We start from the raw sequence: 14,026 nt of genomic DNA on the forward strand, positions 1-14,026 counted from the left end.
TGCCTATGAATGATTTAAGGCTTGGAAAGTGCTCAAAAGGAGCCGAAAGGGTAAGCTGTGCAGCAAAGAATTGTGGAAAGCTGGACTTGTGGAAATCCATGTGAGCCATGCATACTTCCTCCCCATTTTAGGGTTAGGGTAAAATTCCAGGATGGGTTAGAGGTAAAAAAAAGCATGGCACCTCTGAATGATGTAAGGCATGGAACATGTAGAGGAGGGGCAAAATGGATGAGCTCTGCAGAAAAACTTGCAGAAAGCTTTTGGCAATCTGTTTGAGCCATGTGTGGCACAGTCCCATATTAGGGTTAGGAACAAATTGCAGGTCAGGGGTATGGTTAGAAAAACCATGGTCGCTGTCAATGACTGAAGGCTTGGAATGGGCTCACAGTGTGCCAAGAGAATGATCTGTGCATAAAAATTTGCAGAAAGCTGACGTTTTGGAAATCAGTTGGAGCCATGCATGGCACGGTCCCATATTAGGGTTCGGGTGAAAATCCAGTTTGGGGTTAGGGTTAGGGTTGGAAAAAACCATCGTGCTTAGGAAAGATTTAAGGTTTGGAACACAGAGGAGGGGCAAAAAAAGTGAGTTGTGCAGAAAAGTTAGCAGAAAACTGTCCTGGAAATCTGTTTGGGCCATGCATGACTCCATCCCATATTTGGGTTCGGGGGAAATTGCTGGGTAGGCTTACAGTTGGAAAAAGAATGGACCATGTGAATAACTGAAGGTTTGGAATGTGTCTGGGAGGTGCAAAAAGGGTAAGCTATGCAGAAAAATTAGCAGAAAGCTGGCTTTCTGTAAATCCAGGTTAGGTAAGGGTAGGAAAAATCATGTTTCCTGTGCGTACTTGAAGGCTCAGAATGTTCTTAGATGGCCCGACAAGCGTCATGGATTCAGAGAACCTGTAAAAAAGCTGGCCCTTTTCAAAAGAGGAGTGATTTTAGCCTTGTGTCACATTCAGGGTGCGCTAAAACAGTGAGTTGAGCAGAAAAAATTGACTTTTTGGGAACCCATTTGAGCCATGCATGCCACAGTCCAATTTCAGGGTTAGGGTGAAATTCAATGTTAGGGTTAGGGTAGGCAAAATCATGTTCCCTGCACATACATCAAGGCTTGGAATGTGCTTAGATGACCTGAGAAGCGTCAGCGATTTAGAGAACCTTTCAACAAGCTGGCCGTTGGCAAAACAGGATGAGTCATGCATCCTTCTGTCCCATTTTAGGGCTAGGGTGAAATTCCAGGTTAGGGTTTGGAAAATCATGTTCCCTGTGCATGGTTGAAGGCTTGGAACGTGCTCAGATGATGCCAAAAGCTTAATTGATCCAAAGAACCTTCCAACAAGCTGTCCATTTGGAAACCATTTTAGTGATGCATAGTTCCGGCCCATTTTAGGGTTAGGGTGACATTCCAGGTTAGGGTTAGGGTTAGCAAAATGATGTTCCCTATGCATGCTTCAAGGCTTTGAACATGCTGAGATGCCACCAAAAGCATGAGCTTTTCGGAAAACCTTTAGAAAAGCTGGCCTTTTGGAAATCAATTCGACCCTTGCACACCTTCACCCCATTTTAAGGTTAGGGGGAAAATCCAGGTTAGGGTTCAGTCTATGAGTTGCAAAGTCCTGTTCCCTGTACATGCTTGAAAGTTTGGAATGTGCTTAGGCTGTGCCAAAAATGTCGGCTGTGCAAAAGATTATGTAGAAAGCTGGCCTTTTGAAAATCAGTTTGAGCCATGCATACATCTGCCCCATTTTAACTTAGGGTGAAATTCTATGTTGGGTTAGGGTTTGGAAAACTATGGCACATATGAATGATTGATGGCGCGTATCATGTTCAGGGCAAGCTAAAATGGTGAGTTGTGCAGAAAAATGTGCAGAAAGCTGACCTTTTAGAAACCCATTTGAGCCATGCATGCCACAGTCTCATATTGGGGTTCAGGTGGAATTCCATGCTAGAGTTTGCAATAGTTTTCTCTTTTCATGCTTGAATGCTTGTAATGTGCTCCAGCGGCGCCGAATGTGTGAGCTGTGCAGAAGAATACTCCAAAATCTAGCCTTTAGGAAATCAGTTTGAGCCATGAATACTCCCCAATTTAATATTAGGGTGAAATTCCAGGTTTTGGTTGGGTTGAATAAAGCCATAGTCCCTGTGGATGACTGGAAGCTTGGAATACGTAGAGGAGCGGCCAAAAGAGTGAGATGTGAGGGATGAATTTTGTGCACATAGAGTTTCAAAGGAGCAATTTGATTAAGGTCTTTTTCTCTACTCCGTATGTTTATTTTGTATCATGTTTGTTATGAATAAGAGGCATGTGATCTTTGAAGACACAGAGTCATCATTTTGGAAACTGTAAAACCAAGCACCTGAGATCATATCCTCTTGACCAGGGGTGTCCATCCTGTGACCTGCAGTTCACATGAAGCCCAGAATGGCTATGAATGCTCCCAACACAAAATTGTAAACTTACTTAAAACATTATGAGATATTTTTGAGATTGTCTTTGTAACTCGATTGTGTGGTTCTCAAGTGTGAACTTTGCAGACAACAATGCCATGTTGCTGTGTCATGTAAAATAAACGTGTGTATGCTTTCTCTATTTGTACTCATGTGTGGCTTCCATTCGTGAGCAACAATTTCAAGAATGAAGCATGCTAAGAGTAAGATTAGAACCAAAATATCCGATGAACATCTTGAGAACTCACTGAGAGTTTCAGCTACTTCTATTGAACCAGATATAGATGCATTAGTTTTTCAAATAAAGTGTCAAATATCCCACTAGTTTTATATTTCCCTCTTTTCTTTTATAATAAGAATATAAAAAATCAATCAAGTTTTATTATTTAGACATGTTGATTTTCCATATTAGGGATTGGAACCTGCTCGATGATTTTAAAAGGCTCTCCAATTAGGATTATTATGTGGGGACTTTTTTGCTCATCTGTGGTGACAGATATCATAAATATTATGCACAGACCTTTTTTTTTTGCTCATTAGTTTTCACTAGTGTTTGTGTATTTAATGTATGGGCCAAGATGAAAATTCTTCTTCCATTGTGGCCCAGAGAAGCCAAAAGGTTGGACACCCCTGTTCTAGACAGAAAAGCTGCCCAATAACTTTTCAGAAACCTCTGGAAGAACATGACATTGTGAAATGATTGATGGAATTTATTTACCAAAAAAATCAAATGTTGCATGAATGTATGCTACATAATTTGCTGCATTTATGTCCTCCTTTTGCTTTCAAGGAGCCCCAGGTGGCATATGTAATGCTCCCCCTCTCAACAGCCTTCTCTGCAGTGGCACCCCACCTATGGAATGCGCTCCCCAGAGAGGTCCGCCTGGCGCCGTCGTTATTTGTTTTTCGGCGCCAGGCTAAGACCTTTTTATTTAAAACTCATTTTAAGTGTTAATTTATTGGTTATTTGTAGGATTTTAAAAATTTTTAAGCCGAGATGCACCGGGCTTTAATATTTTTATTGTATAATTTTATTCCTGTTGTAAGCCGCCCCGAGGCTTTGTTGCGATGGGGGCGGCATAAAAATGTTTTAAATAAATAAATAAACAGCCACCCAATGCAGTAAGCTGTCAGTCAGTGACTGACCCAAAGTCACCCAGCAAGATTCATGGCTGAGTGAGGATTTGAACTTAGGTCTCCTGAGTCCTAGATCAGCATTCTATCCAATGTGCCACACTGGCTCTCTTCCCATTTAAGAATGGTTATAAGATGTTTAAAGCTTCTGGTAAAAAACAAAAATCCTTTCTTGAACATTTCAGAGCTGGGCAGAACAAGATAAAATGGCAGGAACAGGAAGAAAAAAGCCGACAGCCCATTTTAAGAATAGGAGAGGAAAACACAGTGAAACTTTGCTATTCTGACCACATTGTGAATCTTCACAGAAATGAGGACAAGGGGAACATATTTCACTAGATAGCCAACCACCAGATCATGCTACCTGCCCACATAGCTATGATTGAGCTAGCATGTTAAGTCATCTTTTCTAAGCTGGAAAGGCACAGGCCTGCCACCAAATGGGTGACCGCATGTGGAAGAAGATTAGGGGTTGGACTCAATGGCCTTATAGGATCCTTTCAACTGTAATTGTAAATGTAATTGTAATAATTCTGTTCTGTTCTATTCCCACCTGCTCTTTTTCACATGTGTTCTGCCTATGTACAATATTTATTTCTTTTCATAGAGCTACTCTTATAGAACATTTGGAAATCACCTATAATGTTAGGATTCAAAGACTGATTCATCTCGTGAATGACTGAAGTGTTAGAAAATCAAGAAACAATGTATTTTTATGTTTTTAGTTTTAAAGTATTAAAAGATTACCCAGATTTATTTACAAAAAATACTGTTTTCTTCAGAAAAGGAATCCTGGAAGAATACAGTCAGATCACCAGTCTTGTGACTGAAGAAATAGTCAATGTTCATAAAGAGATCCAAACATCTGTTGAGCAGTTAGACCCTGGTGCAGAGTACAGTAGCTTCATAGAAGCTCACAGGTAAAGCATCAATAATGCTAGTGGTGGTGTTTCATTTTTTAAAAAAAGAACGAACTGTGCAGAATAAGCCCCTCCTTAACACTGTGGCGGATAATTTGGTGATGGCTATGCTTGTATGACTGGCTATCTATACAGCAGCAAGGGTAATGAAATGCTTAAATGGTCCAGCTGTGATGAAGAGCTGTTTTACACCATGGGGAATAGATGAAAGTAATGCAAAGAAATTTTTGGAGTAGTGGTGCTCTTTAGCAACTGGTTTCTTGATCCGTGAGAAACTCAGACTGGGGCCTACTCCAACAAACTAAGATGAAAAGCACCTTGCTTTGATTTCTTCTTGAGAACTGTAATTGCTTGCCGAATACGTTCATTTAGAATGTTGGTATAAAATGCTAGTGAAGAACAAGGGAGCGAGAATGATAGGGTTAAAGGGCTAGTGCAAGGTAGACTGTTGTAAACGTCCGGAAAGCTTTGACTATTGTGTGGTATAGAAATGAAAACAATGGTGACAATCTAAGTGCAGAAAATAGAATGGGGTATGTAGCAGACAGTAGCAGGATTGAAAGCTTTTAGTTTGGCGATAGTATAGTGGGATTCTGTAAGAAAAGTGTTAGTCATGACAAAGCACATTCAGTGAATCTTATGTTATTGCAAGTCCTTCTTAGCCTGCAGCTGGCCAGTCTAGTATGCCTGCTTGTTTAAGTCATGTTCTACTAATGCAAAATATGAATTGATCAAAGTTCATTTCCATGAGAGACAATTCTTTATAATGGCTTCCTTTTTCCAGGGTCAGAGCAACACCTGAGGATGACTATTTTGTTAATAAGCAAATTATTTTTATTAAATGTAGTCAGGTTGCTTAGAGAGAAGGTATACCTTGTATAAAATGTCTTTTAGTGTTATTTAAAACCAATCAGTACTTTTGCATCTTCAAAGGACACAGGATGTTGAACAGCAAGAAATAGAGTTTGATACTACTTTATTGGAAGAAAATGAAAATCTTCAAGCAAATGAGATTATGTGGAACAATTTGACAGCTGAAAGTTTGCAAGCTATGTAAGTAATTGAATCTCCTTTTTCTTTTCTTTCCACTCTCACATTATATGGATCTTTCTTGTGAGTAAGATGCCTAAAGTAAACAAGTAAAATTAATTTACATGTATGTATGATATGTGAAATACATTTTGCTTCTGTTATTTAGGTTTGCAAGAATTTGGGTCTTCCTTCCCTTTTCTTGCCTGTGTGTGTGTGTGTGTGTTTAGATATCTGTGCATGTAATCCATCAAAGAGGGTGACAGGCAAAGAGACTACAGCTGGATGACCAATAAGGCCAGCTCAACATTAATAACTGTCTCCTGCTTCTAGAAGACTTACATAGCAAACATGGCAATATGTGTACATCTTCAAATGAGCATGATTGCACATGTTTTTAAGTGTACATGGATACAGTAAATGATGGAAAATATTTTAGAGGGGAAAGGGATTTAAAAAGAAAAGCAAAACTATGCTTCCCCCCAAATTTTTCTCATTCTTTGCCATCTCTGCTACTATTGTCTGAAGAACTAGCTTAGTCACTATGGCGCTCTGAACTCAGGCTGCCTGGAAATCACTGTATTTGCCCAGGCACACTGCTGGTCTCCTTCTCTGGACATATAGCAGAGATTCAGTTCTGAATGCCAGAGCTTCCCCTCCCTGTTCCTTGAGATACCAGCTGATACCCAGGTTGCCATTAAGAGTGCATGTGCATCCTTCCCCTGGTTAAGAAGTCTTGCACCGAGCATTGCCCGTAAACAAAAAAGAGTCTATTTATTACTACTTGAAACTAGGCTTATATTCATGAGCTTGCTGCACTCGCAAAACTTACTGTATCTCTAATTTCGGCAAATTTAGTTTCTCCACAGCAAGTTCAGTTTAGTTCCCTTTCACCATCATTATGAGTGCTCCAGTTGGCTTTCAACGCTGCTAGAGAGAGGTGGAACTTGCACTATCTGTCATAGGAGGGATGGGGCAGGGAGAAAATATATTGCAGTTATAGGAAAGTGCCTTTCATTGGCCCAGTGCTCAGCAGGATCTGCTTCCATTCCTGTAAGCTGGTTCCTCATCACATGGGTGCAACTGATCATGCCCTCTGAAAAGTTTTACCAGAAGGGCAAGGAACCTTCTAACTGTGTGTGATGTCTGTGGAAAAACAATAGTAACTTCCTGTGCATAAGTGGAATTGCTTCATACTTCCATCTTTGAATCTAGTCTTTAGTTCCTAAAATGTCTTTGCTGGTTTTTTACCACCTATCTTTATGGACATCATTTTTTAAAAAAAGATGAGTATACTACCACCTGCCAAACTAGCATTAGGACTTCTTTTCACCTTTGTTATGTAAGGAATAATATATATACATTAACCACATGGAATGGGCTGACAGATATGTAGCATCAAAATCTCTTATGCTCTGGAAAGGTTCTCTGTACTGTTACATAAATTTTTATTGTAGACAAACTTGTATAATGAATGGTAGAAGCAAAAAAAAGTTGGAAAAACTAGCTAAACAAACTCAGTAAAGCAATCAGTTCTGGTTGACTTGATATTGTTCTTTACCAGCAGATTATTCAGGTTCTTAAATAATACATGATAGGATGTAGTCTTGTATTAATTTGAATTTGGATGTGATAAATCTTGCTTCAGTGCAGTCAGTTGGCCTAGTGAATCGTAAAGCTCTTTCGTCTTTATGGAATATTCCAAGTGAGGTTTCAAACTGAGCATTTCTTAATTCCTGGACTGAAGTTCAGAATTCAAAATGTTTTCAGGTGACTATAAATATTTGAAATATGAAGTGTGTTCTCTCTTAACACCGAGTTTCAGGACATTTTTTGCCTTTAGTACTGTTGGACAAATACAGTTTCTAAGCAACAAACTCCTGGAAATGTTTTTGTTTTATGTTTTGTTTTTTTTGCACAACTAGCACAAATTCATTTTCCTCTATTTGATTAAATATAATTAGGTCACAGCCAGGAGGTCTTTGGCAATATATAAACTTTGCTGAATTAAAAAGGGGTGCTTTAATTTTTGGAGGCAAACTTTTAATCTGTCCATAGTGTTTCTTTATTATATCTATATGATCGGAAACTACTTTATGAACAGTCATATGAACAGTATGAACACTTTTATGAAATGGAATATAACCCTAAAAATTCTGTACTGCAGGTTCTTTTTCAGTATGCTCAGCATAGTAATGCTTTTAACAATTATAGTACTTTTCTATCAAAGGTTCTTGGAAGTCACTTGACTTTTTAAAGTAGCATACCTTATAAATTGTATTGCTATTGAAACCCATAGTCTGAGATGGCTTTATATAAATGTGTTGTTAACCCTTTTTTGCCTGTTTTGAGATGAAAAATAGATCCTAGGTGTGCCCAAATTACATATGCTATCCATGTATGCATAATTTCTTTCCATTAAAACCACAGGTTGAAAACAGTAGTTGAAGAGCTGATTCAGACACAGCAGACACTTCTAAACAAGGAAGAGCTAGTATTGGAATTAGAAAAGAAGATAGAGGAATCTTCTAAGATCTGTGAAAGGAAATCTGAGTGAGTAGAAGAATTACCAAGCTTTTGTATGTTATTACTTGATCTGGTATCTGAAATTATTTAAGTAAGTTTTCTTATCTGCAGGTGAGAACCAACTGATGCATTTAAACTTGTCATGTTTCTTTTACATCTTGAAATGTTGTAATTTATTCAATAATAACCAAAAGACATTTACCTTACTTATTTGTGCCTATTGTGAAAGAAGAAACCTAGATATAGACCCTGGAATTGAGAGATCCACACGGAGGGTTCACTGATTATTAAACAAAGCACCCACATCCCCACTTACAAATTGACAAAGTCCTAAGAGCATCTGTATGCTTGGGATTTGAACAGATTATGCCTCTGTCAGGGGCCACATAGCAGATTCAACGGATTTTTTTCATGTTAGTCAGATGGATTTTATTCAAAGGGTAAATCAGGCCTTTCAGAAACTCTTCTACTTACATCCTAGTCTGTCTACTAGTGCTTGTCTTTTCCATTTTCTGTTCTTTCCACCTAATGAAATCTGCAATGTCATGCCTTTTCTCACTGTATCATGGAGATAGAGGTCCCATACCCTGTCATTCCTACTCTCAGGTTGATCTGGACTTGTCCTTGCAAGATCTTTCAGATATATAAAGGCAATTAGGTTGGTTAATTCAGAATTGAAGTTCTTGGTGGCATGAGAACAAAGGAGGGTCCCAATCTTTCCTCCACTGCATGGTCCCCCAAATTTAATAAAATAAGAAAAAATGTATTATTGAAAAAGGTTTTGACAAATAAAATGCACCGTTCTTTTTTTTCAATGTTAATTTTGACCTTTTTTTCTTTTTAGTGTTGTGCTTTTGCTAAGTCAGAAGCAGGCACTGGAAGAACTGAAACAAACAGTTCAGCAATTGAGATGCACTGAAGTAAAATTTGCAGCTCAAAAAGAACTTCTACAACAAAAAGTACAAGAAAATGATGGCAAAGAACCCCCACCTGTTGTGAATTATGAAGAGGATGCCAGATCAGTTTCTTCTATGGTAAATCCGGTGTTTATTATGTTGGAACAATAGCATTAATGTTGTGTCATATTAGGTTGCTGCTATTGGTGACAGTTAACTAAAGGATATTATCCTGTCTTATTTCCCTTTACTTTAACGGTTTTCTTAGTCCTGCATTGCAGTTCATGGCCATGGTTTTGAATGTCTAGTTGATAATCTGTCAGCAGTGATAACCTGTTAGCTATGATAGCAGACAGCATAACTTTCCCAGAAGCTTGACACCTCTGATTACCAGATGTAGGAGACAATAACCTTAGACTGGCCATTATTGTTAGTTTCTGACCAAGGACATCTGGCTGGCTACTACTGGTCATTTTGCCAATATTACAATTCCTATGTTCTTATATTTGTAATAGAGATAAAAAGCTCTGAAACTCTATGCCCACACAATGGTATGTTTAGCATGGACTCCCTGAATAGCGGCCAGAAAAACAAAAGAAGATGAATTTTGTGACAGTTAATAACCAGCCTTTACTACTTAGAAGGGATTCATTAAAAGGTATTTTATTCAATGATAGTTTTAAATCTGACCCCCATGGCATGCTTTCTTACTCATTTTTATGAAATAGTCTATGTGAAGACATAACTATTTTCCCCCTTTTTATACCCTGTGTGCACAACTCTGAGGGCTGGAAATAAATGTAAACCCAAATTCTTTTTTTGGGTTTACATTTTTTTGGTTTTTTGATGCAAGTACAGGAAGCAAAAGGCACACACATTTTAAGACAAAAGAAAGTTTAGTGAAACTGTTGTGTTTTTATTTAATTTGCCATGTGTTAGGAACATAGATAAGATCATAATGACCTGTGTTTTTAGAAAATATACTTTCCAGATTTGTTTGTTTATTGGTGTGAATGTGGGCTCCTTTTCTCTTTACGCTCAGCTTCTTTGCATCACAGAGCTTGGCTGGGAGAAAAAGGGAAGAGAAACTGTATGCTGGGGGGAATTAGCAGGCACAGTCAGGGTTAAGGACTCCCTCCCATTCCTGAATCTTGCCTGCAGATGACCTCCAGTTGCTACTATAATGTTTAGCTACAATTACTGGGTGGTTTGTTTGTTTTTTCATAACATGAAGTTTCCTCCTTAATCACTTAAAAGGAAAGAAAAACTATTATCTTAGGAAACAAACTTTTTACCCAGTGTTTCATATATCACTCATTTATTAAGACACCTTTCACTTTGCTGCTGGTACAGGATAATGTTCCTTCTTATCTCACAATGCCATGATTATTAGTCATTTTTAAATGGCTTTGCATGGCAAGTCACATATGAGGTCTATTTAAGAGGATCAGTGTGCTTTCAATTAGAAACCAACTTCTCTTTGTTGTTTCATTGCAAAAGTGGTCATCCTTAAATGCTTTCAATTTAGTTTGTTTTCTTCCTCACATGAACAATTGTGAATGCTTTTCACATTCCTATGTTATGATCAACAGCAATTCCATCAGCTTATGCTGTAGGCAAAAGTGTGTGTCTTCAGCTAACATATTCAGCATTAAAACGTGTCCTTTCTAATTCAGGGACTTCAAAATGTATTATGCAAAGTTTCTGTTGCCAGGGGCAGTTTTGCAGTGAAGTGTCTGTAAAGTAGATCCTGGATCAGAGAAATGAGTAGTAGTCACCATTCTAAAAAGGAATCCTACAGAACAGTTGAATTCCAGCTTGTTTAACTGCTAAGCTTTCTATGGCAACACATTTTAAAAGAGTCATTGTTGAGTTATTTCTTTCCCCACAGGTGGTATTGAGGTGTGAGTGGGGGAAGTTCTAGGGCTTGTGTCTTCTCTGCTCTGCTCTCCTCATCATAGTTTGAGTTTTGAGTTGTGTTTTGGTATAAACACAGCTTGTCCTGGTGTGTTCTTGACTATCTCCTCACAATAAAGGGAGAAGCTAATGTTACCGGACTGAGCCAGTCAACAGCTGGGGCAAACCTGGGTGGACCCTAGACCCGAGCCAAACAGAGCCTGAGACGAGACTTGGAGCCAAAATCAGCTTTATTCTAGTGCACTATAGAATAAAGGGAGACAAAAGGGGACATTCAGCCCAAAGCAGTGTCTCAAAAGTTGCACCCCAGTACATGCGTTTTATACCCTAGGTAACCAATTAGGTCACCTAATACACATCTAATACATCAATACATCAATGTATGCACCCCCTCCCGTGCTGGAGAAAGAGTCCTTTCTTCTGTCAAGGACCAGACATTTCCCATGTCTATTTCTTATCTGCTCGAGATCCACACAGGCTTGCCATGTTCTTACTCCCTGCACATTTGCAACTTTCATGGCAGCTAGAACCAGTTTCCACTGTCCCTTTGATTAGTGTAGTTGAGGTCAGGCTACCGTGTTAGCTGCGGGTTACATAGAGTTCATTTTGTTCGTATCTGCCCTCTCTTTTGGGACAGCATAACTGTGGTGTTTTTACTATGTGGCCTTCCTCTGGCCAACTACTTTTGGGGCCTTTCTCTGGCCAATTACTTTTGGGGTGTTTTGGGGTGCTGCAGTTGGTAACATTAGGACAAGATCATCCTTGAAAACTTTCTGGTTGTCAATTGAAATACATTTTGCATTTATATATTACATTTATTGCATGGTTCATAAAATCGATTTTCTAGACATTGCACGTTTCACTTAAACAATAAAACATGATAGATTAATAAAATCCAGCTCAGCAGTGAAGAGTCTAAGACAGAAAGATAAACAATAGACTAGAGATTATAAAGACTGAAACCATCATCAGGTACAAAAAGCCAGACCCTGCCCAAAATCACAAGGATTATAGTAGCAGAGTCTATATCAATAAAAATATTTAAAATGCCTGAGAGAAAAGATTCTTACCATGATGCCAAAAGGATAACAATGTGGGTGTCACCACTCTTGTTCCTACTGTCTGAACCTCAGATACATCTTTTTGCTACCCGTATTCTTCCCTTGGCAGATTTTTATGAAATGGAAGCAAATCATCTTGAGTGTATAGTCCTTCCCTGTGGTCCCATAATGCATGCTTGATCTACAGATGCCTTCCATATTAGTACATTTGGGGCTGTTCTTACCCATGGAAGAGGACTTGTTGTCTAAGCAAAGTGCACAGGCTTTCTGAAGGCTGACCAGGTTCATCTTGCTGCAGGTTCTGTCCCTCTGAGGTGTTTCTGAGCCTTTGAAATGCCCCTGGATGCCTCTGCAGCCATTAGGACCTGCGGCATGGCAGTGGAAGCAACTGTTCTAGAAGTGAGGTTTCTGAATATGAAGAGTCTGGTCAAGCAACATCCTTTGGCCTGAAAGGGCTCAGAATGGGAATAGCGACTATTCAAGATGTTTCTCATCCTCTGTGCTTGCAATGTGGTTCGAGGCTAGGGAATAAGCCTCTTCCAACTTGTGGTCTGGCTTTGTGAAAATTGCTTTTGAAAACTTAACTTCTCTCACAGGACTGGTGGAATCATAAATTACGTTAACTTCATGTATGCTAGTCTGTGCTCTCTTGAGGAGGAGTGGGGTACTGTTGTGATGAAATAAGTGTAATGAATATCAACATGTTGAGCTTGTGGATAGCTTCTGCCAAGTTTCTGACTTATAAGGTATTCATAGCATTTTAGTATGCATTAACCTTTAGGGCAGGAGCTCTGCAGGGAAAAGAAATTGGTATATAACTCTATCATGCTCTCTCATGATTGCATGGTAAAATGAGATTTCCAAGATCTGCCTAAAATCCTAGTTCTCCAGTTTTAGTTTCCTCCCATAAGATAGGATTCGTAGAATTCATTCTTCCCCCTCCCTTTAAAATAGGATATTAACTTCATCTGTATCTTTTCACTATTTTGGAGGAAAACTATTGGATCATAAACTCTGTTCTGAGGTTTTATAGTGTTACTCTGTTTGTGTGCATAAATATCAGCTTATACCTGTAGTGAAAAAGATTAAATAAAAATAAGTGACTATTCAAAATGAATCAGTGGGGGTGGAAGGAGAAAATGCTATGCTCAAAGTTGCTTGAAAACATTTGTCAGCCTTTTTCTGTGAGACATTCAGAAGGTCTTAAAATGGTTGAAATGGAAGCCAGAAGTATTAATCATCGTTATATCATTGGCTGTCAAATAAAAGTATTCATCTGGTCAAGCTTATGATTGATTGAATGCTATATTTAGTTACTGCAGCAAATAATTGAGGAATGTTAACTGCTGCGTGTATTCTGGAGACATGGAATAACAGTAATATAAGTAAATGGGAATTATCTGCTAATAAGTGAGGTTAAACACATGGAAGGAAAGGGGTGTTAACTTGAGTTCATGAGTGTTACGAACAAGCATCTCTGTTTTGGGATTAACAAGGCACCTCCTACCTCACAGGAAAACAAACTAGCACAAAGCAACTCCCTTCTGCAACAACTGGGATTGTTTGGCTTAAAAGGGGGAAGGAAGAGACATAATAGAGGTGTTTAAAATTATGCATGGTGTGGAGGAAGTGGAGAAGGTAACACTTTTCTCCCTCTCCCATAATACTAGAACCAGGGTCATCCCATGGAGCTGATTGGTGGAAGATGCAGGATATATAAAAGGAAGTACTGCTTCATATGCAGTGCATAGGTCAGCTATGGAATTAACTGCTGTGGGAAGTAGTGATGGCTGCTAATTTGAATGGCCTTCAAAAGGAGTTTGGACAAACTCATGGAGGAGTTGGATATGTGCTACCGCTGTTACCAAGCAGCATGCCTGTGTACACCAGTTGCTGAAGAGCTTGGGCAGGTGGAACTTCTGCACTCATCCCGGTTGAGAGATTCTGTGGGGAGCTGGTTTGCCAGTATGGGAACAGGGCGCTGGGCTACATGGGCCACTGGCCTCATCCAGATAGCATTTCTTAGATTTTAGAGGTCCCTGATGCTACATACGGTTGTGATGCTTGCACCACACAATATCTCCTACATGGTGAA

The 14,026-nt window shown here is 39.0% G+C and overlaps 1 protein-coding gene across 8 annotated transcripts in view; it reads left to right on the forward strand.

The window, feature by feature from the left end:
- Positions 1 to 14,026, forward strand: part of FER (FER tyrosine kinase) — a 190,327-nt gene that overhangs the window by 21,225 nt on the left and 155,076 nt on the right. For 7 of the 8 annotated variants that reach the window (XM_044446574.1, XM_044446576.1, XM_044446575.1 and 4 more), the window contains 4 exons: positions 4,365 to 4,502; positions 5,436 to 5,555; positions 7,962 to 8,084; positions 8,902 to 9,091. In XM_044446574.1, the coding sequence (XP_044302509.1) occupies positions 4,365 to 4,502; positions 5,436 to 5,555; positions 7,962 to 8,084; positions 8,902 to 9,091 (571 nt within the window). Of the gene's footprint in view, positions 1 to 4,364; positions 4,503 to 5,435; positions 5,556 to 7,961; positions 8,085 to 8,901; positions 9,092 to 12,229; positions 13,221 to 14,026 lie in introns of those variants that run through there. The other variant, XM_044446581.1, reaches the window with a different exon arrangement.

The sequence above is a fragment of the Varanus komodoensis genome, unplaced genomic scaffold (genome assembly GCF_004798865.1).
Source record: "Varanus komodoensis strain SLA01 unplaced genomic scaffold, ASM479886v1 scaffold5, whole genome shotgun sequence".
Taxonomy (NCBI): Eukaryota; Metazoa; Chordata; class Lepidosauria; order Squamata; family Varanidae; genus Varanus; species Varanus komodoensis.